The sequence below is a fragment of the Gorilla gorilla genome, chromosome 20 (assembly GCF_029281585.2).
Source record: "Gorilla gorilla gorilla isolate KB3781 chromosome 20, NHGRI_mGorGor1-v2.1_pri, whole genome shotgun sequence".
In the NCBI taxonomy this organism is placed as follows: Eukaryota; Metazoa; Chordata; class Mammalia; order Primates; family Hominidae; genus Gorilla; species Gorilla gorilla.
In genome coordinates, this window is record NC_073244.2 from 21,214,358 (window position 1) to 21,240,689 (window position 26,332).

The 26,332-nt window shown below is 46.3% G+C and overlaps 2 protein-coding genes across 2 annotated transcripts in view; one reads left to right on the forward strand and one right to left on the reverse strand.

Annotated features, from left to right (window-relative positions):
- Window positions 1-153, reverse strand: part of LOC129528916 (multidrug resistance-associated protein 1-like) — a 53,804-nt gene extending 53,651 nt beyond the window's left edge. Inside the window, exon 1 of the mRNA XM_063701793.1 lies at window positions 3-153. Coding sequence (XP_063557863.1) covers window positions 3-50 — 48 coding nt within the window. The 5' untranslated portion in view covers window positions 51-153. The remainder of the gene's footprint in view (window positions 1-2) is intronic.
- A 6,609-nt stretch (window positions 154-6,762) lies between these two features.
- LOC115932641 (exportin-6-like) overlaps window positions 6,763-26,332 on the forward strand; it is a 48,773-nt gene continuing 29,203 nt past the window's right edge. Inside the window, exons 1-3 of the mRNA XM_063701062.1 lie at window positions 6,763-6,829; window positions 6,937-7,062; window positions 7,152-7,249. Coding sequence (XP_063557132.1) covers window positions 6,966-7,062; window positions 7,152-7,249 — 195 coding nt within the window. The 5' untranslated portion in view covers window positions 6,763-6,829; window positions 6,937-6,965. The remainder of the gene's footprint in view (window positions 6,830-6,936; window positions 7,063-7,151; window positions 7,250-26,332) is intronic.

Genomic DNA, 26,332 nt, shown 5'->3' on the forward strand with positions numbered 1-26,332 from the left:
ACCCAGAGCGAGTCGGAGCCATCGGCGCTGCAGAAGCTCCGGAGCGCCATGCCGGTGGCGCGGGCGGCGGCGGGCACCGGGCGGCGGGTGATCGGGCCCGGCTGCTGGCGCTGGCGCTGGCGCTGGCGGCGGCGGCGGCGCAGGAAGCCGGGGCCGGGGCCGCAACGCCGCCTGGTTGGCCCGCGCGTCACGGGGATGCGGCGGCCCCGCCCCGGCGCCCGCCCCGCCCCGGCGCCCACTCACCTCGCGCGTCTCGGCGTGGGCCGCCGGACCAACCACCTCTGGGCGCCCCGGGCCTGGACCCCGCGCCACCCCCACCCCAGATCCTCCAAGGCCTAGGCCCACCCGCTCGCGGACGGGCGTGGGGAGCGTTGGCTCACCTTCCGGAAGCGCCTGGGATCTTTGGGGCCACACACCCTGCCACCACTTTTCAAATACTGTTTAACGACAGTAACCGTCACCAGGGGAAAATAACGTGAACGGAGCCCCCTACCTGCCTGGAGTGTACCGGGCGCCTTAACTGTGCCCTCATTTCATCCTGTAAACTATCCGCTTTCGTGAAGGAAGAAACCCAGGTGCAGAGAGGTTGAGTGATTCCCTCTGCCCAGGGTCACCTGGCTAATCACTTGCAGGGCTCGGATTTGAACCCGGTCCGCTGACTCCAAAGCTGAGTCACAGAGAAGGAGGTGAATACTGTTATTCACCTACCTTTTACAGATGGGGAAACTGAGGTTCAGAGAGGCGAAGTGACTTGCCCGAGGTCACACAGTTAATAAGGAGTGAAAGTGGAAGTGAGATTCAAACCTGTGAGCAGCCTGATTCCAGAGCACTGATGACCCAGATGGCGCCAGTCTCCACCGCTAACAGCTGTTGACCTCACCTGTGTGCAGAGCGCCTTTGCTTCTTCTCAACCTCTTTAAGCATCACTTAGAAATAACCAGGTTATTGATCCTCACCTCAGAGGTATGGAAACTGAAGCCTGGAGACATGATAATCATAGGCCAGGCATGGTGGCTCATGCTTGTAATCAAGCACTTTGGGAAGCCGAGGCGGGCCGATCACATAAGGTCAGGAGTTCAAGACCAGCCTAGCCAACATAGCAAAACCCTGTCTCTACTAAAAACACAAAAATTAGCCGGGCATGGTGGCGGGCACCTGTAGTCCCAGCTACTTGAGAAGCTGAAACAGGAGAATCACTTGAACCTGGGAGGCGGAAGTTGAAATGAGCTTAGATCACACCACTTCACTCCAGCCTGGGCAACAGAGGTAGACCCTGTCTCTGAATAATAATAATAATAATAATAACATATGTTGATCAAAGTCAAGATAGGAAGAAATGTCCTAGGGAGATGTAAATGTTCTATAACTTGATTTGGTGGTAGTTATGTGGTTTTAAACGTATACACACACACACACACACACACGTACACACACATTTATATTTTAAAATTCATTGAGCTTGGCTAGGTGCAGTGGCTCATGCCTGTAATCCCACCCATTACTTTGGGAAGCCAAGGTGGGTGGATCACTTGAGGTCAGGAGTTCAAGACCAGCCTGGCCAACATGGTGGACCCGCATCTCTACTAAAAATACATAAATTAGTCAGGTGTCCTGGTGCATGCCTGTAATGCCAGCTACTCTGGAGGCTGCAGCAGGAGAATCACTTGAACCCAGGAGGCAGAGATTGCAGTGAGCCGAGATCGTGCCACGGCACTCCAGCCTGGGCAACAGAGTGAGACTCCGTCTCAAAAAAAAAAAAAAACTTCATCAAGAGGACATTTAAAGTTGCTGTACTTTGCTCTATGAAAGTTAAACTCAATTAAAACAATTTTTTTGAGCTATGATCTTGCTCTTGCTCTGTTGCTCAGGCTAGAGAGCAGTGGTGCTCACTGTAGCCTCAAACTCTTGGACTCAAGCAATCTTCCTGCCTTAGCCCCCCAAGTAGCTGTGACTATGGGACACACCACCACGCCTGACTAACATTTTTTGTAATATTTTTGTAAAATGGGATCTCACTACGTTACCCAAGTTGGTCTTGAACTCCTGGCCGCAGGCGACCCTCCTGCCTTAGCCTCCCAAAGCGCTGGGATTACAGGCATGAGCCACTGTGCGCAGCCTCAATTAAAATTTTTAAAATAGAAAATAAATAAACGTGAGTCGGGCACGGTGGCTCACGCCTGTAATCCCAACACTCTGGGAGACCGAAGCGGGTGGATCACCTGAGGTCAGGAGTTCAAGACCAGCCTGACCAATATGGTGAAACACCGTCTACTAAAAATACAAAAATTAGCCAGGCATGGTGGCGCATGCCTGTAATCCAAGCTACTCAGGAGGTGGACGCAGGAGAATCACTTCAACCCAGGAGGCAGAGGTTGAGGTGAGCCGAGATGGCGCCACTGCACTCGTCTCAGAGACAGAGTGAGACTCCATCAAGAAAGGAAAGAAAGAGAGAAAGAAAGAGAAAGAGCGAGAAAGAAAGAAGGGAGGGAGGGAAGGAGGGAAAGAAAAGGAAAGAAAGAAAAGCAAGAAAGAAATTTATTGCGAGTCTCCTGTGTGCCGGATACTGTATTAGGTGCTGTAGACACAGGAGTGACCAAAACAAAGAAGGAAGTTAATTATAGACCAAACAAATTAGTCTACCATTTTCCAAAAGCGGAAACTGTGTTTAGAGGGAAGAAGTAATTTGTTGCAGATCCAGCAGCTGGGATGTGGCAGAGATAAGGCCCAGCTCTGCTCCTAACCACCAAGCCTCTCTGCAACTCTTTCAGCCACAGGCTCAAACCACCCCCTTTGCCTTCTTTCTAAGCCCCTTCCTCCCCATTAGGGGCTCTCACAATGTAACAAACCCTTAGACCAACAGACTCGGCCCTACATCAAACCCACTCAACTGGCAGCAAAGTGATTCATGATTAAAATGCAAGATTTGAATTTTGGATTTCAAGCATCACTAAACTGATAGGTAGCGCAGAGAATGCCAGAGTTCCTCTTTTTATTTCCTGTAATCACAGCACTCTGTTCTTGTTCGTTTATGTAGGAGTACTTTTCACTATTTGTAATCATTCATTTATTTATTTGCTCCATATGGCCTCCCCAGCCAGACTGAGAGCATTTATTTTATTTTATTTTTATTTTTTTTAAGATGGAGTCTCGCTCTGTCACCCAGGCTGGAGTGCAGTGGCAGGATCTTGGCTCGCTGCAACCTCCATCTCCCAGGTTCAAGCGATTCTCCTGCCTCAGTCTCTTAAGTAGCTGGGACTACAGGCACACACCACCACGCCCAGCCAATTTTTGTATTTTTGGTAGAGACGGGGTTTCACCATGTTGGCCAGGCTGGTTTTGAACTCCTGACATCAAGTGATCCGCCCGCCTTGGCCTCCCAAAGTGCTACGATTACAGGCGTGAGTGCCTGGCCCAGATTGGGACCTTGAAGCTGCTGCTACCTGTGACCTGAACTTCTGTACCTACCTCCTCCTTGGTCTCCCCACTTCCTTTCTTTCCCCACTACAATCAGAACGCCTCACAGCAGCCCCAGGGGACCTAGTAAAGCACCCTGCATGCAGCTTCCCATGGCCTCCCTTTGTCCTTGGTATAAAATCCTGTTGGAAAAAAATACAATTCTACTTCTAGGTATATAACCAAAATAAGTGAGGCCAGGCGCAGTGGCTCACGTCTGTAATCCCAGCACTTTGGGATCCCGAAGCAGGTGCGTTACTTGAAGTCATGAGTTCGAGACCAACCTGACCAACAAGGAGAAATCCTCTCTCTACTAAAAATATAAAATTAGCCGGGCACAGTGGCGCGTGCCTGTAATCCCAGATACTCGGGAGGCTGAGGCAGGAGAATCGCTTGAACCCAGGAGACAGAGGTTGCAGTGAGCCGAAACCGTGCCATCGCACTCTAGCGTGGGCAACAGAGCAAGACTTTGTCTCAAAAAAAAAAAAAAAAATTTGAACTGTTTATAATTTTTGACTTAGCAATACTTTTTTTTAAACGGAGTCTTGCTCTACTGCCCAGGCTGGAGTACGATGGTGCAATCTCAGCTCACTACAACCTTCCCTCTCAGGTTCAAGCAATTCCCCTGCCTCAGCCTCCCGAGTAGCTGGGACTACAGGCACGCACCACCACACCTGGCTAACTTTTTTGTATTTTTGTAAAGATGGGGTTTCGCCACGTTGGCCAGGCTGGTCTTGAATTCCTGACCTCAGGTGATCCACCTGCTTCAGCCTCCCAAAGTGCTGGGATTATAGGCATGAGCCACTGCACATGGCCTAACAAACATACTTAATAAGTAAATCATGGAGTGTGTAGCAGGTGAGAAAGGCAGTGACGAGAACTTGCGATGCGGGGTGGAGGTGAAGGAGGGTTGCAATTTTAAGCAGAGTGGTCAGTGTAGGCCTCAGGGAGAAGGTGATATTTGAGCAAAGCATTAAAGATCATGAATAGGACACCTCCCACTCTTGTTCTAAGTTGGAAATTCACCAGGAGTTACTTTTTCCTTTTTGTTTGTTCTAGAGGCAGAGTTCTCACTATGTTGCCCAGGCTGGTCTTGATCTCCTGAGCTCAAGGGATCCACCCACCTCAGCCTCCCAAAGTGCTGGGATTACAGGTGTGAATCACTGCACCCAGCACTGGGAGACACTGGTGAGGTGCCTGGCATCCAGCAGGCTCTGAAGGACGGTCGCTATTATTGTTTATTTTAGTCCTGAAATGAACAGGAGCTCTCAAAGCGCTTACCTAAGGAAGATGTCTGAGAGCATTGCAGTTTGCAAATGAAGAGTGGGCAGGGTTTGGGTTATGGTAACTGTTTTATCTGCCTCCCCAGAAAGGAAACAAAGTATCTGGTCAGCGGGGAAGGTTTCCACCTGTGCATCCTGTTTGCCAGCGAGCCTGCCGGCCCCTGTGGCAATCCACCCATTGTGTTTCCATCAGCGTAACTACATGTGGGAGGCTCCTCTGCACTCTCAGTCCTTGAAACATCCCCCACAGGGCCTCCCCAATTAGGCAATGATAAAGCCATTGGTGTGGTCAGATCCCTCCTGGGACAGGATGTTAACCCTCAGCAGCTCCTGAACCATGGGAGCTGGTCCCTATCAATGTCACGGAAGCAGAACAAGAGGAGGATTCAAAGAAATCAGTTGCCCGCACTCCCTGATTGCAACCAGGCCTTATCTAGTGCCTTTTAAAAATGGCCCTGACCCTTTCTTCTTATTTATTAAATTATTTATTTATTTATTTATTTATTTTTTGAGACAGGGTCTTGCTCTGCGGCCCAGGCTGGAGTGCAGTGACTCGATCTCTGCTCATTGCAACCTCCGCCTCCCAGATTCAAGCGATTCTCCTGCCTCAGCCTCCCAGTAGCTGCAATTACAGGTGCCTGCCACCACACCCAGCTAATTTCTGTATTTTTAGTAGAGACAGGGTTTTCCCATGTTGGCCAGGCTGGTCTCAAACTCCTGACCTCGTGATCTGCACGCCTGGCCTCCCAAAGTGCTGGGATTACAAGCGTGAGCCACTGCACCCGGCCTGCATTGCCCTTTTTAATTTTTGATCACCATTTATTAAGTTACAAAGAGCCAGGCCCAGTGCTGCGCTAAGCACTTTACATATTTGGCATGTTTTCTCTTTTTTACTCCTTCCAGCAGCCAGGGCCTATGAACTTACAGAAGGCATGATGCCTAAGGCCCACAATACTTTTAGGGCCCCATGAAAATGTTTTACTTCTTTTAAAATCAGAAGAAAAAATAAACATAACCCTGCCTTTATTACATATATATATATTATTTTTAGTTTTTAGTTTTTGGTATTTTTGAGCAGGAGCTCTGGCGCCCAGGCTGGAGTGCAGTGGCACAATCATGGCTCACTGCAGCCTTGACCCCCTGGGCTCAGGCAGTCTTCCCACCTGAGCCTCCCGAGGAGCTGGGACCACAGGTACATGCCAGCACTTCCGGCTAATTTTTATTTTTTTTATTTTTTGTGGAGAAAGGGTCTTGCCATGTTGCCCAGGCTGTTCTTGAACTCTTTGGATGAAGTAATTCTCCCACCTTGGCCTCCCAAAGTGCTGGGATTTCAGGCATGAGCCACTGCACCAGGCTTTGTTATATTCATCCTTATACGGTCATAAAATATGATTTAAAACACTTTTTTCTTATGGAGGAAGGAACCCACCAAAAAAATCCATGTGACTGAGTGTGGTGCCGGGTGCCTGTAGTCCCAGCTACCAGGAGGCTGAGGCAGGAGAATCACTTGAACCTGGGAAGCGGAGGTTGCAGTGAGCCGAGATCATGCCACTGCACTTCAACCTGGGTGACAGAGTAAGACTCTGTCTCAAAAAAAAAAAAAAAAAAAAAAAAAAAAGGCCAGCAGTGGCTCACACCTGTAATCTCAGCACTTTGGGAGACCAAGGTGGGTGGACCTCCTGAGGTCAGGAGTTCGAGACCAGCCTGGCCAACATGGTGAAACCCCGACTCTACTAAAAATACAAAAAATTAGCTAGGCATGGTGGCGGGTGTCTGTAATCCCAGTTACTCAGGAGGCTGAAGCAGGAAAAATCAGTTGAACCCAGGAGGCGGAGGTTGTAGTGAACCAAGACTGTGCCACTGCACTCCAGCCTGGGCAATAAGAGCGAAACTCTGTCTCAAAAAGAAAAAAAATCATAATGTGGCCAAACCAGCAACCCTATGACATGGGTACTATTGCTATGCAGTTTATCCAAGGGAGGAAACTAAAGTCTGAGAAGTGATTTAGCCCAGGTCGGGTGGCTGGAAGGGGCCCCTGCAGAGCTTCCAGGCCCGGCCCGATGACCTGCTCATCAGCACCTACCCCAAGTCCGGTAGGTGAGGAGGGCCACCCACCCTCTCCCAGGCGGCAGTCCCCACCTTGGCCAGCGAGGTCATGCTCACCTCAGCCTGCTCACCTCCCATCTCCCTCCCTCTCCAGGCACCACCTGGGTGAGCCAGATTCTGGACATGATCTACCAGGGCGGTGACCTGGAGAAGTGTCACCGAGCTCCCATCTTCATGCGGGTGCCCTTCCTTGAGTTCAAAGTCCCAGGGATTCCCTCAGGTGTGTGAGTGTGTCCTGGGTGCAAGGGGAGTGGAGGAAGACAGGGCTGGGGCTTCAGCTCACCAGACCTTCCCTGACCCACTGCTCAGGGATGGAGACTCTGAAAGACACAGCAGCACCACGACTCCTGAAGACACACCTGCCCCTGGCTCTGCTCCCCCAGACTCTGTTGGATCAGAAGGTCAAGGTGAGACTGGGCACAGTGGTTCACACCCGCAATCTCAGTACTTTGGGAGGCTGAGGTGGGAAGATCCCTTGAAGCCAGAAGTTCCAGATAAGTCTCTTCCAAAAAAAAAAATTAGCTGTGCATAGTGGTATGTGCCTGTAATACCAGCTACTCAGGAGGCTGAGGTGGGAGGATCATCTGAGCCTAGGAGTTTAAGGCTACAGTGAGCTATGATCACACCAGTGCACTCCAGGCTGGGTGACAGAGAAACACTGTCTCAAAAAACGATGAATAGAAAGAGTGTCCCACCAGTGTGGTGGCTCACACCTGTAATTCCAGCACTTGAAGAGGCTGAGGCAGGTGGATCACCTGAGACTAGGAGTTTGAGATCAGCCTGGCCAACATGGCAAAACCCCATCTCTACTAAAAATACAAAAAAATTAGCCGGGCATGGTGGCAGGCATCTGTAATCCCAGCTACTTGGGAGGCTGAAGCAGGAGAATTGCTTGAAGCTGGGAGGCAGAGGTTGTAGTCAGCTGAGACCTCACCATTGCACTGCAGCCTGGGAAACGAGCAAAACTCTGTCTCAAAAAAAAAAAAAAAAAAAAGCGGCAGGTGGCAGGGAGCTGGGCCTGTTGTGGCTCACGCCTGTAATACCAGCACTTTCGGAGGTCGAGGTGGGCAGATCACCCAAGGTTAGGATTTGAGATCAGCCTGGCCAACATGGAGAAACCTAAAAATAAAAAAATTAGCCAGGCGTTGGGGCAGGCGCCTGTAATCGCAGCTACTCGGGAGGCTGAGGCAGGAGAATAGCTTGCACCTGGGAGGCGGTGGTTGCAGTGAGCCGAGATTGTGCCACTGCACTCCAGCCTGGGAGACACGAGACATTGTTTCAAACAAAACAAATAAATATTTAAAAAGGTTTGCCACCTGGGTGGCTCACCGCTGTAATGCCAGCATTTTGGGAGGCCAAGATGGGTGGATCGCTTGAGCTCAGGAGTTCCAGACCAGCCCAGGAAACATGGGGCGACTCCATCTCTATAAAAGATGCAAATAATCAGCAGGGCATGGTGGCATAGCGCTATAGTCCCAGCCACTCAAAAGACTAAGGTGGAGCCTGGGAGGTCAACGTTGCAGTGAGCTATTCTCACTCCAGTGCACTCCAACCTGGGCAACAGGAAAAAAGAAAGCCCAAGGTCTTTTTTCTCTTTTCTCTTTTTTTTGAGACCTAGAGTGCCCCCCCCCCAAAAAAAACCCCCACAACAAAAAGAAAAAAGCAAAGGTCCAGGTGTGGGGCATGTGAATCCAGGGAAGGAGGCCCTGGCTCAGCCCAGCTTTGGTCCTGTTCTTCTGGGAGAGTCGCCTCACTTCCTCCAGACTTGTCTCATCTTCCACGGGGGGTACTGTCTGCCTTTTGCTCTGATGACCAAAAACATGAGACTCTTCTGGGTAGACCTAAGAAAGCTAGAGGGTGGGTCCTCACAGGCCCACAAAATTTGGTGGTGGTGGGAACATGCCTGGTGGAACATGCCTTGCTCCAGATCGGGGTGTGATGCATTGATGCAGATTATATTACTATAGAATATGATGGTCTCAGGGACCAGGCAGGACTTTGGCTTCTGAGCAGGGTTCAGATCCCGGATTGGCCCTACCTGTGCCGTGAGATCTCAAACAAGTCAGCCTCTAAGCCTCAGGTTCCTCCTTTGCCAAACCAAGAGATGAGCTGGCCTGGGGCAGGCTGTGTGGTGATGGTGCTGGGGTTGAGTCTTCTGCCCCTGCAGGTGGTCTATGTTGCCCGCAACGCAAAGGATGTGGCGGTTTCCTACTACCACTTCTACCACATGGCCAAAGTGTACCCTCACCCTGGGACCTGGGAAAGCTTCCTGGAGAAGTTCATGGCTGGAGAAGGTGGGTTTGATGGGACGAAGGAAGGTGTGGAGCTAAGGGGTGGTGGCTGCAACGCACAGCAACCCTGTGTCGGCACCCCCTGCCCACTTCTCCAGTGTCCTATGGGTCCTGGTACCAGCACGTGCAGGACTGGTGGGAGCTGAGCCGCACCCACCCTGTTCTCTACCTCTGCAGAGCTTGCAGTGAGCCAAGATCGCGCCACTGCACTCCAGTCCGGGCAACAGTGCGAGACTCCGTCTCAAAAAATAAAAATAAAAAAAGAAGAAACTGGCCTTCTAGCCAGCTGCTATTGGTGTATCTTTTCTCCCCCAACAGACTAGAAGCTCTCAGGCAAGAACGGAAATCTCTGCTTTCATCAATCAATCACCATTCATTAGTAGCGTCAGGGACTTAGCAGAACTTTTCTAATTTTCACTACTTCACACCCCAGCTCTCTCCTTCCCTGACCCCCAATGGGCATAGAGAGAGAAAAGGTCTGTGTTTCATAATTGCACTCTGTGCTAGTCGTCGTTAAGGGGCCCTCATGCATACCGTGTAGGGTATTTGATTTAATCTCTCACAGCCACCCTGCCAGGTAGGTATTATGTTCCCATTTTATAGTTGAGGAAGATAAGGACGCTGAGGCCCAGGGTGGGTAATGCTAAGTAACTTGTCCAAAGTTACCTAGTGTTCTCTTCATCTGGGCTAAGAAAATAAAAAACCAAAAAAACAGAAATCAGAATTACCTAGTGAGTTGACAGAGCCAGGATTCAGTTCTAAGGTTCCAACTCCAAGGCCCATGTTTTTTTCTAGATCACTAGGTTTCTTTTTTATGAGATGGAATCTTTACCTGTTGCCCAGGCTGGAGTGCAATGGTGCGATCTTGGCTCACTGCACCCCAGCCTGGGTGACAGACGAAACTCCGTCTCAAAAAAAAGAAAGAAAGAAAAAGTAGTATGACTTGAGGGTACAGTGGTAGCTGGTCCATATTACAGGACATCAACAAAAAGGAAGATTGCTTGATTTCTTTGAGTTTTAATTCAGGTAAGCCCATTAGGCTTAGCATATGCAATAGGTTCATTTCCATTAGAGGAGCCTGCTGCTGTTTTATATGAAGGTTATAATGAAAAAGATCTCTGGTCTAGGGCTCCCTGAAAAGTTAAGGGTATTTTATAAGCCAAATGGAGCTGGAAGGAAAACCGTTGGTTTCTAAACTCATTAATAATCAGACCTGAGAAGTTCTGTCCTTTCCTTTCCCTTTTTTTTTTCTGAGATAGAGTCTCCCTCTGTTTCACCCAGGCTGGGGTGTAGTGGCGTGATCTTGGCTCACTGCAACCTCTGCCTCTGGATTCAAGCGATTCTCCTGCCTCAGCCTCCCGAGTAGATGGGATTACAGGTGCCCACCACCATGCCTGACTAGTTTTTGTATTTTCAGTAGAGACAGGGTTTACACCATGTTGGGCAGGCTGGTCTTGAACTCCTGACCTCAGGTAATCCACCGCCTTGGCCTCCCAAAGTGCTGGGATTACAGGAGTGAGCCACCGTGCCCGGCCCAGGGAAGGCCTTTTAAAAAATTCATGAGGAGGCCAGGTGCAGTGGCTCATGCCTGTAATCCTAGCACTTTGGGAGGCCAAGGTGGGCAGATCACAAGGTCAGGCATTCGAGACCAGCCTGACCAACATAAGTGAAACCCATTAGCCAGGTGTGGTGGTGGGTGCCTGTAATCCCAGCTACTTGGGAGGCTGAGGCAGGAGAATCACTTGAACCCAGGAGGTGGAGGTTGTAGTGGGCTGAGATTGCACCATTGCACTTTATCCTGGGTGACAGAGCAAGACTGTCTCAAAATAAAAAGGCCGGGCATGGTGGCTCACTCCTGTAATCCCAGCACTTTGAGAGGCCGAGGCAGGCGGATCACCTGAGGTCAGGAGTTTGAGACCAGCCTAACCAACATGGCGAAACCTGTCTCTACTTAAAAAAATACAAAAATTAGCTGGACGTGGCGGTGGGCACCTGTAATCCCAGCTACTCAGGAGGCTGAGGTGGGAGAATCGCTTGAACCCGGGAAGTGGAGGTTGTAGTGAGCCAAGTGCTTTGTTATTGTCCAGGAAATTATTCATCTGCATTTTGTTTTTAGAGAAAGATAAATTGAGTGATCTATCAAGGATTTTTTAATTTTAGGGGCACATGTCATCAGGACCTCCGGAGGCTGTGTCACAGACTCATGTCCTTTTAAATAAAAAAATTTTTATAAAAAGGGTTTGTGTATTTAATTTAATTTCATTTTTTTGAGACGGAGTTTCACTCTTGTTGCCCAGGCTGTAGTGCAATGGCACGATCTCAGCTCACTGCAACCTCCACCCTCTGGGTTCAAGCGATTCTCCTGCCTTAGCCTCCCAAGTAGCTGGGATTACATGTGACACCACGCCCGGCTAATTTTTATATTTTTAATAGAGATGGGGTTTCACCAGGTTGGCCAGGCTGCTCTCAAACTCTGAACCTCAGGTGATCCACCCACCTCGGCCTCTCAAAGTGCTGGGATTACATGTGTGAGCCACTGCGCCTGGCCAGATTTATTTATTTTAAATAAGTACTTTTGAGATAATGTAAGACTTATGGAAGAGTTGCAGAAATAGTATAGGGAGTTTTTGTAAGCTCTTCTCCCACAGGTACTTACTAACAAACAACAAAACTGCAGCAGCCAAGCCCTCCAACATTTGTGACCAACAATTTATTTTTTAAAAATTTTCTTTTTTTTTTTAATTTTAAAATTATTATTTTTTTCTTGTATCAGGATAGGATCTCGCTGTGTTGCCCAGGCTGGTTTTAAAATCCTGGGCTCAAGCAATTCTCCTGCTTTGGCCTCCCAAAGTGCTGGGATTATGGGTGTGAGCCGTTGTTCCTGGCCTTGTGACCAATAATTTAGCTCAGTTTCTGTGCCTTCTTTATTCTAGTACTGCTAGACAATTAAAGTAGGTACTGATGCTACTGTAGAAACACAAAATCTTCTCTGCCACTTCTTGATTTTGCTTAGTTGTTATTATCCTGATTGTAAAAAGTATTTTGAACTCTAGAATATTTGATAATTTAAAAAAAAATTACCGCCATTGGATTCAATCTCTAATAACATTTTGATTTGCTTCCTTCTAGTCTTTTTTCCTATTTACTTTTTCAATGTGGTTGAGATTACACTGTAAATGCACTTTTTTCTTCTGCCTTTTCCGCTTTATAGCATAAGTGGCTTTTCAAATCATTAAATATTTTATAAATATTTGCAGTGGCTTTATAATACCGCATTGCATGGATTTTTAAGCAGTTCATTGTTCTGTTTTTTGCCATGGTAAATAATAATGTGATTAATGTCTTTGCGAAAAGCTTTGTATGTATTTTAGAAAATTGCCTTAGGATAGATTCCCAGAAGGGCCCAAGGGTATGAGGGGTTTTTTTTTGTTTTTTTTTAATAAACTTAGATGTAGTCTGAACAATTTTTTTTTTTTTTTTTTTAAGACAGAGTCTCTCTGTGTTGCTCAGGCTGGAGTGCAGTAGCGTGATCTTGGCTCACTGTAACCTCCGCCTCCCGGGTTCAAGCAGTTTTCCTGCCTCAGCCTCCCAAGTAGCTGGTACTGCAGGCGCCCGCCACCACGCCTGGCTAATTTTTTTTTGTATTTTTAGTAGAGACGGGGTTTCACTATGTTGGCCAGGCTGGTCTTGAACTCCTGACCTCGTGATCTGCCTGCCCGGGCCTCGCAAAGTGCTGGGATTACAGGCGTGAGCCACCGCGCCCGGCCTAGTCTGAATATTTTTAAGGCACTTTATCACATGTTTTCCAGAAAGGTTACACGAGTTTATTCTTCCCATCAGCTGTAGATAAATATCCTCATCAGCGTTGGGTAATCTTTTTTTTTTTTTTTTTTTTTTGAGACGGAGTCTCGCTCTGTCACCCAGGCTGGACTGCAGTGGCGCGATCTCGGCTCACTGCAAGCTCCGCCTCCCGGGTTCACGCCATTCTCCTGCCTCAGCCTCCCGAGTAGCTGGGACTACAGGCGCCCGCCACTACGCCCGGCTAACTTTTTGTATTTTTAGTAGAGACGGGGTTTCACCTTGGTCTCGATCTCCTGACCTCGTGATCCGCCCGCCTCGGCCTCCCAAAGTGCTGGGATTACAGGCATGAGCCACCGCGCCCGGCCTTTTTTTTTTTTTTTTTTTTGAGACGGAGTCTCACTCTGTCACCCAGGCTGGAGTGCAGTGGCGCGATCTCGGCTCACTGCAAGCTCCGCCTCCTGGGTTCACGCCATTCTCCTGCCTCAGCCTCCCGAGTAGCTGGGACTACAGGCGCCCGCCACCACGCCCGGCTAATTTTTAGTATTTTTAGTAGAGACGGGGTTTCACCATGTTAGCCAGGATGGTCTCGATCTCCTGACCTCGTGATCCACCCGCCTCGGCCTCCCAAAGTGCTGGGATTACAGGCGTGAGCCACCGCGCCCGGCCAGCGTTGGGTAATCTTAAGAAAATTGTCGCTAATTTAATAGGTTAAATAATGGCTTCTCATTATTGTTCCTCAGTATCTTTTTCTGTGTGTCTATGTAGGAAACTTATCAACAAGTTAGATTTTATTTTTTGTCTGTTTATAGGAGACAGATCCCTTAAGCTTTATTTAGGTATCCCTTATATTTACATTAATGTATTAGAAATAGTGGCTTAACATATTTTAATTTTTTCCAGTCGTAAGTTAGTTACTTTTTAAAAAGCTGTAGTAAAATACACATTATTTTTTTTTTGAGTCAGAGTCTCTCTCTGTCACCCAGGCTAAAGTGCAGTGGCGTGATCTCAGCTCACTGCAACCTCTGTCTCCCGGATTTAAGTGATTCTCCTGCCTCAGCCTCCCGAGTAGCTGGGATTACAGGTGTGAGCCATCACACCCGGCTAATTTTTGTATTTTTAGTAGAGACGGGGTTTCACCATTTTGGCTAGGCTGATCTTGAACTCCTGACCTGAAGTGATCTGCCCGCCTTGGCCTTAAAATACTACATGTTTTAGTCTGTTTTGTGTTGCTGAAGGAGTATTTGAAGCTGGGTAATTTGTAAAGGGGAAAGGTGTATTTGGCTCCCAATTTTGGTGGCTGAAAAGTTCAAGATTGGGCATGTGGTAAGGGACTCAGGCTACTTCCACTCCTGGTGGACGGTGAAGGGGAATCTGTGTGCAGAGATCACAGGGCAAGAGAGGAAGGATGAGAGTGAGAGGAGAGGCGCCAGGCCCTTTCAAACAGCCAGCTCTCAGGAACTAGGAGAGTGAGAATTTACTTACCCTCACCCCCCGAACTCCTTGCCAGGGAGGGCATTAATCTTTTTATCAGATATCTACCCCCATGACCCAAACACCTCTCATTAGGCCCTGCTTCCAACATTGGGGATCAAATTTAGGCATGAGATTAGGTGGAGACAAACCACATCCAGACTATGGCAACACATAACATAAAACGTCACCATTTTAAAGTATGCAGTTCAGTGACATTAAGTGCATTCACCATGTTGTGTAAGAATCACCACTCTAGTTTCACACTTTTTCATCACTCCAGAGGAAACCTGTACCCATTAAGCAGTCATTCCCCTTTCTCCCTTGCCCCAGCCCCTGGTGACCACAAATCTAATTCCTGTCTCATGAATTTGCTTATTCTGGATATTTTATATAAATTATCATACACTATATGGTCCTTCCTTATCTCCGAATGCATAAAAAGATGACATAGATTAAGTAAAAGTTGAATTGAATCTATATTTTGAAAATAGAAATCCATCTGTGGCAGCAGTCTTAAATTCAGCATATTTAATTGGCCAGGATGTCCCATGCCCCAGCCACTAGGAAGAAATAGTTTATACCAATAGTTACTGCCAGTGGACAGAGGGTTATAGACCTTGGGGTAGGATGGAACCTAAAATAGAGACAAAGACAGGAAAAGTATGGGGCTTAGAGAGTGAAAGCCAGTGAATGGCAGGCAGCACATTCCATGGTGGAATAAACAGAAAACTTCTAGGCATTTACCTTGATTTGGAGTGCAGATTGGAGAACTTGCAGGTAAGTGCAAGTTCTTCTGTTATCAAAAAAATAACCAGCCTAAAGAATGAATGTTTGTGACAGTGTCTAGTACATAAGACCTTAGTAAATGTGCGGAGTTTTGCTTAAGAGCAAGAGTGGTATTTGGGATGACAAGGACAAGCAGAGAGGATCCCCAGGCATCTCTTTCTCAGTGTTTGACATTTTCTCTCTTTCTTTTTCTTTTTTTTTTTTTTTTTTTGAGACGAGTCTCTGTCTGTCACCCAGGCTGGAGTGCAGTGGCGTGATCTCTGCCCACTGCAACCTCCGCCTCCTGGATTCAAGCAATTCTTCTGCCTCAACCTCCCGAGTAGCTGGTACTACAGGCTCACGCCACCACACCTGGCTAATTTTTGTATTTTTAGTAAAGACGAGGTTTCACCATGTTGACCAGGCTGGTCTCTAACTCCTGACCTCAAGTGGTCCGCCCGCCTCAGCCTCTCAAAGTGCTGGGATTACAGGTGTGAGCCACCACGCCTGGCCATGTTTGACTGGGATCCTTGGGTGTGGGGAAATGTGTTTTTAGGTGAGTAGTTTTCATGGTTCCATATACATATAGGTATAGAGCTTATTCACTATTTTTCATAGTTAGTAGGTGTTCTACAGTGTGGATGTACCTTATTTAACCAATCCTGCCTTGATGGAAATTTAAGTTGTCCCCATTCTTTTGTTTTACAAACGGCATTGACGTGAAGATCCTTTACACCTAAGCTTTGGAGGAAAAATCACCAAAAGTGTATTGCTGGGTGAAGTTGTCTTTGTGTTTGAAATTTGATAAATATTGCTGACTTGTCTTCCACTGAGGTGGCACCAGTTGTCTTGCCATCCCTGTATGAGAGTGAAAGATTTAATTTCAGTTCATTATGGTCGGTGTCATGTTGAAGCCCACAAGGAGTGAGGAGCTCTGAGGGTGGGGAAGGGGGAACTGCATTAGGCTTCACAGAGTTGGGGACCTTTTCGAGGACTCAGGAGCATTCTAGATAGAGGAAATGGCGTGTGTGAAGACATGGAACTGTTATGTGGAGAGAAAAGGGTGAGTTTGGGTTTGGCTGAGGCAGAGGGTGGGTGGGTGGCTGTGGATGGTGAGGTGGGGACAGTAAGTCAGCTAGGTTAGGGCCAGGTGATGAAATGGTGTAATCACCCCTGGTGGTCAGGTAGCAAAGACCCTGGGCGGCAGTGGTGATGGAGCTTGCAGTTGAAAGATACTTGAGAGAGAATGTACGACCAGTCTTTTTAGCAGTCTTTTTTTACCCCCCAAAAACTTTCTAGACTTGTTAGAACCAGAATCACAAAGCTGGGAAGGGCTTTAGTGCAGGGCTTTTCTGGTGCTCTGTAGGCCCATAGGGATTCTTGGAGGTGTCACAGATACTAGGTTTGGGAGTACAGACAGGCATTTGAGACCCCCTCCTCTACCCTTATTAATTAAGCAGTTTCTCATTTAGTCTGCTTTATATGGTGGGGTTCTATGCAATATTTCTTTCTTTAAAAAGAAAAAAAGTGTTTGCTGCTAGAGTCATGAGTCTAGTCCCAAACTCTTACTGTCCTGAACACAGATGGAGGCCTGTGGGACACGTTTTCATTCTTACATTCTTCGTTTGCAGCAGTGAGAGGTGATCTGTATATAAAAATGAAAGTGAAAAGGCATTTGGCATTCTTGGGATGTTTTTGAGCATTTAGCTAATTTTTTATGTAGGATTTTTATTTTATTCCTTTTTTTTTAAGCTCATTGACTCACCAGTGAAATATCTAGTGAAATAGTTTTGCTCATTTATGGATGAGGGTGCTAAGGGATTTACATCCATTGATGTCATTCCCACAACTACTTGGTGAGGGGGAGTACTGTTGAAAGTTCATTTTGCAAGTGAAGAAACTTGAGCTCCGAGAGGTTAGGTAATTTGCTCAGGGGCAAGCAGATAAGTAATCAGGAAGTCATCATTAGATGCGACCTGCCCTGATTCCACAGCCCACACCCTTCAGTTCATGCTAAGGCATTCCCAGGACAAGCGTACCCAGCCACCTGCTGGGTGTGGAAGGGCCCAGGAAGAAGAAGGGTGTTGGATTTCTGGTCAGTCTTGGCTTTGGGCTGGTGCCTGTAGAAGGGGCAGAGCTGAGAGACGGACTGAGTCACTTCTAGCAAAATTGGTTGAGAATCGTGGGACGGGTGATGTGTGCTTGCTGTGCGGGGATTGAAGGCTCATGGAAAACCCCATGTAGAGTTATCATCTTCACTCTCCAGGGATGTGAGCAAGGCCAAGGTCATTGGCCGAGTACCTGTTTCATTTCACCTGTGCACCGACTCCCTCCAGAGAGGCGCCATCTGCTTTCTTGCTGCTCACTGCCACCACAGTCACCACTACCACTGTTTTGCCTTTCTAATCCAGTGCCTCGCCAGTGGGGTGGAGGGATGGAACTGTGTATAGTTCCAGTATTACGATATAGTTTTTTATATTGTACAAGTTTTAGTTTATTAGTGGAACCCGGGCACATGAAAGTCCCTGGTTAGAGAGTTGCTTTGCAGCGTCTTCTCCCTTTGTGGCTAGTAATGATCTGCGGGGATGGGAGGAGCATTGAGAACCTATTGGCCATGAAGAGTCACTTCCTCCTGACACAGATCTCTGCTTGTGCAGTGCCCCCACACTTCCTGCGTAATGCAGTGCCCTCAGAGATCCCCCAGCAGCTGCCACCGCGGCAACATTATCTATATTTGCAGGGATACTTAAGGACCCTTTGGCAATTAGCAGTGATATTTTGGGAGCCTTTGAGGAATGTGACTGAACATGAATTTTAAAAAAGTATAAAGGTGGCACTAGGTGTATTCAGAGGGACAAGCTGGTGGCAACTTAGGGGGACTTTGCCTTTATAAAAGCAGACCCACACGTGGAGTTTACGTAAGAAGAACTTACAGTGAGGGAGAGATGACTGTATCAGCCAATACAGATGAAGAATGCTCCAGGAGCTTGCGGGGTTTGCCCACAGTGCCACAGACTAGACTCAGTAGAGCCAGGACTGGCTCTAATCTGGTACTTTCTCTGCCTGCCATGCTTGGCCCTGTACCCCTCAGTGGCAGCACTGTTTCCCATTAGAGAAAACAAACCTGTTAGTTTTCTCATTGCTTATGTAGAGGGTAACCTTCCTGTGTCCCCTCATTCTTGCTTTAGCCTACATTCAGGGGGGTTTTGACTGCACACCAGGTGGGAGCAGTATTGGGGCACATTCTTCTGGTCCTGTCTCCACCCTCTCATTTCTTCCTTTCCATAGGAGTGATTTATCTGATTGGTACACCAGGGAGAGCCTCACTCCATTGGTCCACATCTACCTGGTGTGAGGTCACTGCATCAGAACACTGCCTGGCTTTGTGCTTGAACTCTCTCCCCTGCTTACCCTTAAGAGAAGGCTGTCCTTAGCTGTGTCCTACCTTCCTTTTGTGGCTAGCACCATTCTTTGTCCCTAGGTCTGGAGGTGGGTGGCAAGGCCAACTAGAAATGGGAAGGGCGAGGCATTGCAGCTTTGCCATTGACAAAGAGGATGGTAGACTTTGGTTTGCTCTTGGTTTCTTGAGACTTTATAGCAACCGAGTGGAACCTGGAGGGGATGATTATGCTACCCCAGTTCCCAGTAGTAATGTGGTCTAGAGATTTTTACCAAAGTCAAATAATATTATAACTTTTTTTTTTTTTTGAGACGGAGTCTTGCTCTGTCACCCAGGCTGGAGTGCAGTGGCCTGGTCTCTGCTCACTGCAGCCTCCGCCACCTGGGTTCAAGTGATTCTCCTGCCTCAGCCTCCTGAGTAGCTGGGATTACAGGCGTCCGCCACCACCACTCCTGGCTAATTTTTGTATTTTTATTAGAGATGGGGTTTCACCATGTTGGCCAGGCTGGTCTCGAACTCCTGACCTCAGGTGATCTGCCTGCCTCAGCCTCCCACAGTGCTGGGATTACAGGCGTGAGCCACCGCGCCCAGCCGTTATGTTAACTTATTTAAAATGCCAAGTCTACCCGGGAATAATTCAGGATGAAGGTGGTTTTACAAGAGACTTGCTCTTAAATAGCACAGGTGGTAATAGCAGCTGAAATGAAATTACTCACCTGAGCAGTAGTGTTAATCATCATGTTAGATTTGCAGCATGCTTTTATAGTGGTTCGTCAGTTTCATACTCATTCATTACCTGATGTCATCCAATGCCAGGTAAAGCCAGCTCATTCATCATCCTTAAAACCCTTGGAGCAGAACTTGTCTGTGCTTCCTCAAGGGGTGTAGGAGCTGTCACTGGGCAAGAGCTCTGGTGGCCTGCCCCTGTCTTCACTTGACCCACAGCTAGCTGACTTTGGGAGGATGCTCTCTCTCAGCTTCATTTTCCTCATTGTAGAACAAGATTGGACTTGCTGTGCTCTGGGGTTTGTTTACTTCTGTCTTAAGATTCTGTGATCGTGTTTTAGGATTTCTTGGTAGCATGCCTTGTGTTAATGTGCCCAGTAAGTATCTTTTGAGTTTAATACTAGGCATGCAGATATAAACATCCATCCTCCTGGGATATGTACCTGGGAAAGGGAAGCAGATGGGACTGTGAAGAGAGAGCCTACTCTTGGCTGTATTACTTACTTTAGACAGTTTCTGCAGAATAACTATTTTTATCATTTACTTTTTTTGGCTGTTTAATTAAGGCTTCTGACTGGAATATAAATAAGTATATAAAATATATGTATTTTAGCTCCTAGTGGATATGGTTTGTTGCCCAACCAGTAGATGCAAACATTTTAATGTCTAGGCTGTGTAACCATGGTGAAAATAAACCTGGCACCTGAGAGAATAATTCTTTCCTATTGTATCCTTTTCTCCATTTCTCTTTCCCATATGCCCAGCTAGCTGGGAGCAGCCAGGGGCAAGGTATAGGGTACCGGCCAGTGGATGGTATTTTAAAAACTGTTTATTTCAAAATGATTTCAAATAGAAAGATTTCAAGGAATAAGTTATACAAAGATCTCTCATACCCTTTACCCAAACTCACCTACCGTTAATATTTTGTCCTGTTAACGTTATTATTTGCACGTTCCCTCTTTATATGTATATATAGACATATATGCATGTACATGCATGTACATTCACACACACATGTATTTTTTTCTGAACAATTTTAGAGTAAGTTGCCTTTGTCATGGTCCATTGCCCTATATCATATATTTCTTAATAGGGGCATTCTCCCACATGACTACGGTACAGTTACCATCTTCGGTTAATAGAACATTGATTCAGTACTTTGATCTAAACTACTACCACCTGTATTCCAGTTTTGTCAGTTGGCTCAGTCATGCCTTTCATAGCATTTTTTCCCTCCAGTCCAGGATCAATCTGTGGTCAGGTGTAGCATTTACTTGTCATGCTCTTTAGTCTTTAGATTTGTTGTTTAAAATTATTGAAACCAGGCTGGGCACGCTGGCTCAGGTCTGTAATCCCAGCACTTTGGGAGGCTGAGGTGGGCGGGATCGCTTGAGGTCAAGAGTTCAAGACCAGCCTGGCCAACATGATGAGATCTTGTCTCTAATAAAAATTCAAAAAAAATTAGCCAGGTGTGGTGGCGGGCACCTGTAATCCGAGCTCCTTGGGAGGCTGAGACACAAGAATTGCTTGAACCTGGGAGGTGGAGGTTGCAGTGAGCTGAGATTGTGCCACTGCACTCCAGCTGGGCGATAGAGCTAAACTCAGTCTCAAAAAAGAAAATAAATAAATAAACTGGTGCACCTCTCCATTGGTAGCTGATTGATGAGTCTTGTTTTTATGCATTCTCCAATACTATGTGGATGAGGTTTCCCAGCATAAAACGTACCATCCTCTGTATACAAAGATGTTTCCTCTAACTGGTCTCCATGGGGAGAAAATATGCTGCTTCCATGTTATCACTGCCACAGTGGGATCAGTTGAACTTCCTGGCCCAGACACCCGGCAGTCATCTTGCTTCTAACTCTTGGTCCTCAGCAGTAATTAGAGGAAGAGACAGACAATCTGACTGGGCACTTTGTGCAAACCCAAGAAATAATAGAGGAATGTTCTGCCATCGATCAACTTTATGGTAGTTTTAGATTAAAGCAGAAAAGTGCTTTTTAATGACTAAAATTATGTTTAGATGCAGCCAGAGTGTATGTTTAAATCAAATATTAAATGTCTGTGTGAAGATATTGTGCAAAGTTATGTCTAGATCTAAGCTGCAGACAAGAAAACAAGAAGCCTTTCTCATGCGAGGGGATGACTTTGTTCCAGATTGTGTTAATAGAGGGGTGGGCGCGCCTGCCCAGCCTTAGCAGTCCTGTTACATGCTGTGGTTGTCTGTTTGTTTGCTTCAGTAGAAGACATTTTTTTTCTCCTGCAACTCTTGTACACAATGTTTAGAATTAATTACATCAATGTATATTTGTACCTCGGTCTTCCCTCTGCTTGGCCTTACCCTGTCCTATCACAGTCAGGCTAAGGAAAGGAACTCACATGGGTGTGGCTGGGGCTGAGATTCTGGCTGGCTGCTCACTGGCTGTGTGTCTTTGAGGGAGTCATCCAGTGTCTCTGGGCTTCCCTGATTGCCCTGCTGACTGCTAGACTGTGGAGGGTCAGTGGGCTTCACCACTTTTTCTTTTTTTTGAATAGAGGAATAAAGTGAGATTTCCACTTCAATATGCTGTGCTTTTTTTTTTTTTTAAAGGAAGTGTCAGCTGGGCGCGGTGGCTCGTGCCTCTAATCCCAGCACTTTTGGAGGCTGAGGCAGGCGGATCGCTTGAGCCCTGGAGTTTAAGACCAGCCTGGGCAGCATGGCGAAACCCCAGCTCTACAAAAAATACAAAAATCAGCTGGATGTGGTGGTGTGCGGCTGTGGTCCCAGCTACTTGGGAGGCTGAGGTAGAAGGATAGCTTGAGCCCGGGAGATAGAGTTTGTGCCACTGTACTCCAGCCTGGGCGACAGAGCAAGACCTGTGCCTCCAGAAAACAAAAGGAAAAGGAAAATATCTACGGGCTGGGATGCAAAAGAGCAGTAGTGACGGGAGGGAGAGATGGGAGGAAGCCTTGTTCTGAATGTCGTTCTCCTGACTGGGGCTTCCTTGATGCACTTTTCTAGCTTTCTGGCTTTTTGAGCTGAATGACTTCAGGAGGGGGATAGGTAGATGTCACTCGCCCTGGTTCCCATGCATGTTATTTTAAGCTTAGTATTTCATCTCATACTTGTGTGCAGGCCTACAGGTCAAAGATTTTTTTCTCTCTTCTTTTTTTTTTTTTTTTTTTTTTTGCAGTGGTGAAGGGTGTAGGGAAGTGAGAGTGATGATCTGAGAGTTTAGACATCTATGGTAATCCTGTTAGCTTTCAGAGAAAGTTTACATGAGTTTGAATATCTTTGCTAATCGCATGTGTTGTAACACACCGGATATGTTTTGCATACTTTTTAACCTTGGTTGGCAGCAGGGATAGAATCACTTTTCTTCGAAACCTTTATATACAGCAAATAGGGTAATGACACTGTTCTAGATATGCCACAGGGATATTTGAATGGTACTCTGGGATACTAGTCCTCATTTTGTTGAGGTTTGGTATCTATGAGCCCATGAACCTGAATATAGGAGACCCATATGATTCACCTCCTAGTAGATTATACAAAATGAGGCCCTGGGAAAGGATGGCAAAAAGCTTAATAGAAGCGTCTTTAAAAAATAGTCATTTTTGGCTGGGCATGGTGGCCCATGCCTGTAATCCCAGAACTTTGAGAGGCATAGGTGGGAGGATTGCTTGAACCTGGGGGTTTTAAGACTAGCTTGGGCAACATAGCAAGACCCCATCTTTATTTAAAAAAAATTTTAAACATAGTCATTATTCCCCAAGATTAATTTTGTAAAAAGGTTATGCTTAGAGGGGGTTGTTTTAGAGGCCATTAGGTAACATATTACAGATTTAATCAGGGTTTGAGGAAACCACCTTCTAGCTGCCACATCTTAGGCAAAAGCACCTTATTATCCACCTTCAGTCTCAGTGTTAGCAGTCTCCTGTTTTTCAACACAGATTGAATCTGCGTGTGAGCAGAAGTCTGCTTATGGTCAGAACCCTTAAAGGGGAAAATGTAAAGAGTCACATGTATCTTCAATTTGGAGGAATTACCAGTATTCTTGAGAAACTGAAAGTGATACCAACAGTTTTCTTGTTCCTTTTACTCTCTTGAATTTGGTCTTTAAGATAGCTGAGCACCAACCCATGGTAGATATTGTAGAAAATACAGACATACTAGATAGAGCATCTTTCCAGACAGTTGATGTTCTGGTTAGAGAAGCCTAATATCTATGATGTATGAACAGTGACTTTCAGCCCACACTTCATGCCTGACATTGTGTTTACTATGTATTTTACATTTTATTTAATTCTCAGAATGACCCAATATGTTAGGTACTTTTACTGTCCCCACTTGTGCACAAGAAGAAACAGTGACACATTAAATAACTAGGCCAAGGTCAAGCTGCACATTTGGATTCAAACCTGGGGAATCTGACCCTAGAGCCTGCATTTTAAAACTTTTGCCATTCTGAAATGACCAGAGAACAGCACCAAGGGAAAAATTCTGTAGTACTGATTACAAGACAAAGACACAAGATGTAAATGACCTGATCTGTACTGTAATCTGTGTAGGAAAATTCATGAAGGTTAAACTATAAATTGCAGTCTCAGAAGCAAATGCAGGATGGGGCTAGGTACTCGCTTATGAGACCATGAGTGTTCAGATTGGAGTGGCTTCCTATGGCGAGTGACATTGAATCAGGCATGCTTTCCTTCTTATCCTCCTAGTAAACTTCTTTGCTCTTCAAAACCCAAATCACCCCTGTGAAGCTTTCTTTGCTTCAGATAGAGTTAGTTTTCTCTTTGGTCTTCTGAGGCTGTTTATATGTACGCCAGGACTACAGGATGTAACTGCTAGGCCACCTTCAGTTCTTTGAAGTTAGGGACCGTCTTACTCACCATTGTATCCCAGGGGCTTAATTTAAGCAATATCAGTTACTTAGTGAGTATTGAATTCTCATTTCTCCAACAAATAGCTGAGTTGCTTAGTCACTCCAGAATTAAAGCTAGGTTTAGAATAATTGGAGCGGTGTGATGGCATGTGCCTATAGTCTCAGCTTCTCAGGAGGCTGAGGTGGGGAGGATTGCCTGAGCCCAGGGGTTTGAGGCTGCAGTGAGCTGTGATTGTTCCACTGCACTCCAGCCTGGGGTGATACAGCAACACTCTGTCTCTAAAAAAAAAAAAAAAAAAAAAATTAGGCTGAATGCAGAGGCTCCCACCTGTAATCCCAGCATTTTGGGAGGCCAAGGTGGGAGGATCAGTTGAAGTCAGGTGTTCAACCCCAACCTCGGCAACAGAGCAAGACCCAGGCTCTACAAAAATGAAAATAAAAATCAGCCAGATGTGGTGGCATGTGCCTGCAGTCTCAGCTATTTGAAGCTGAGGCAGGAGGATTGCTTGAGCCCAGGAGTTTGAGGCCTCAGTGAACTAGGATCATGCCACTGCACTCTAGCCTGGCAACAGAGTGAGACCATGTCTTTAGCAAAAAAAAAAAAAAAAGAATAACTGGGGCAGAAAAATCTATATTTAAGAGAATTTATCTGGCGGTAAAGTACTGTTTGGATTGGAATTGGAAAACCTGGTAACCAGGTAAAAGCAATTATAGTAATGTAGGCAGGAGATGATTAGGGCTCCATAGAAATAGTGGTGAGGGAGAAGGTACAAACCTGCGAAAGAGTGAGAAGCAACAGTCCGCAGACCTGATGGTGTTTGCTGTGGATGGAGAATATGGGGAAGAAGCAAAGGCGATCTCAAATTATGTCACCCTTCTGCTTCTTCCAAGTTTTAATTTTTTTACGTGATTATGGGTCTTGGTGGACTTAGTAGTCCCTTAATAAATGAGTCAATGGCATAGATCTCTGAACTGCTGACCCATGAGCAGCAAAGTAAAAGGAGCAGATAAAGTCAGGGCAGGCACACTTGCAAGCTTATCACCTTTGCAGTTTTAACTGTTTCTGGAACAGAAAACTTGGGTTTGTTTTAGATCTATGCAGAGCTCTCCAAGAGTATATTCTGAGCCAAGCTTAATTCGTCATCCTGCCCAAGGATTTTAAGTGTATGTGCCATTTGCTATTGAGGTGAGCCAAGTAACTCTTGGGGAAGCATAGGCTTATGGGGTTGTAATACCTTGTGCTGCCATCCTGGCAGCTCTGAAGACAAGCAATGGTTCCTAGAAATCAGGAGCCTCATGCTCACACTGTTACCTGCAGGCTTATTGCCAGTCCCCAGAGCCATAGTTGTGCTGATAGAGCTAAAATACAGTTTCTAAAGAGTCTGATAACACCAACCTGGACTTTAGAAATGAGGATTTTAAAACATTAAGTGTTTAAAATTGCAGTATATATTTACACAGAAGCAGATAAATTGTAAAGTTGATCATCTTTGTGTAACTAACACTCAGATAAAGAAATAGACTATAACCAGAATCCCTCCTCCTCCAAGGTAACCACTAGTCTGATTATAACACCACAGATAAGTTTTACTTATTTAAATTATTATTATTATTTTTTAAGAGGCAAGGTCTTGCTCTGTTGCCCAGGCTAGAGTGCATTGGTGCAATCATACCTCATTGCAGCCTTGAACTCCTGGGCTCGAGTGATCCTCTTGCCTCAGCCTCCCAAGTAGCTGGAATTACAGATGTGGGCCACTATGCCTGGCTTTTTTTTGTTGTTGTTGTTAAAATTAATATAAAGTGAATAATGAAAGGTTGTGTTTTGGTTTCTTTCACTCTACATTGTGTTTGTGAGATTCATCTGTGTTGTTGCATGTAGCAATATTAATTCCTGTTGTCTTATAATATTCTCCTCTATCAAGAAATCACTATTCATCCATTCCAGTGGTGACGGATATTTGGGTTCTTTTGACTTGTTGGGTATTGTGTATAATAGTGCTGTGAACATTTGTGTATGTTTTCGTTTGGTATACATGTAAAAATTTCTGTTGGGTATATATCAAGGAGTAGAATTGCAGGGTCATAAGATATGCATATGTTTAGCTGTCAGTTTTCTAGAGTGGTTGTACCAGTGTATACTCCCACCAGCAGTATATGCATGTG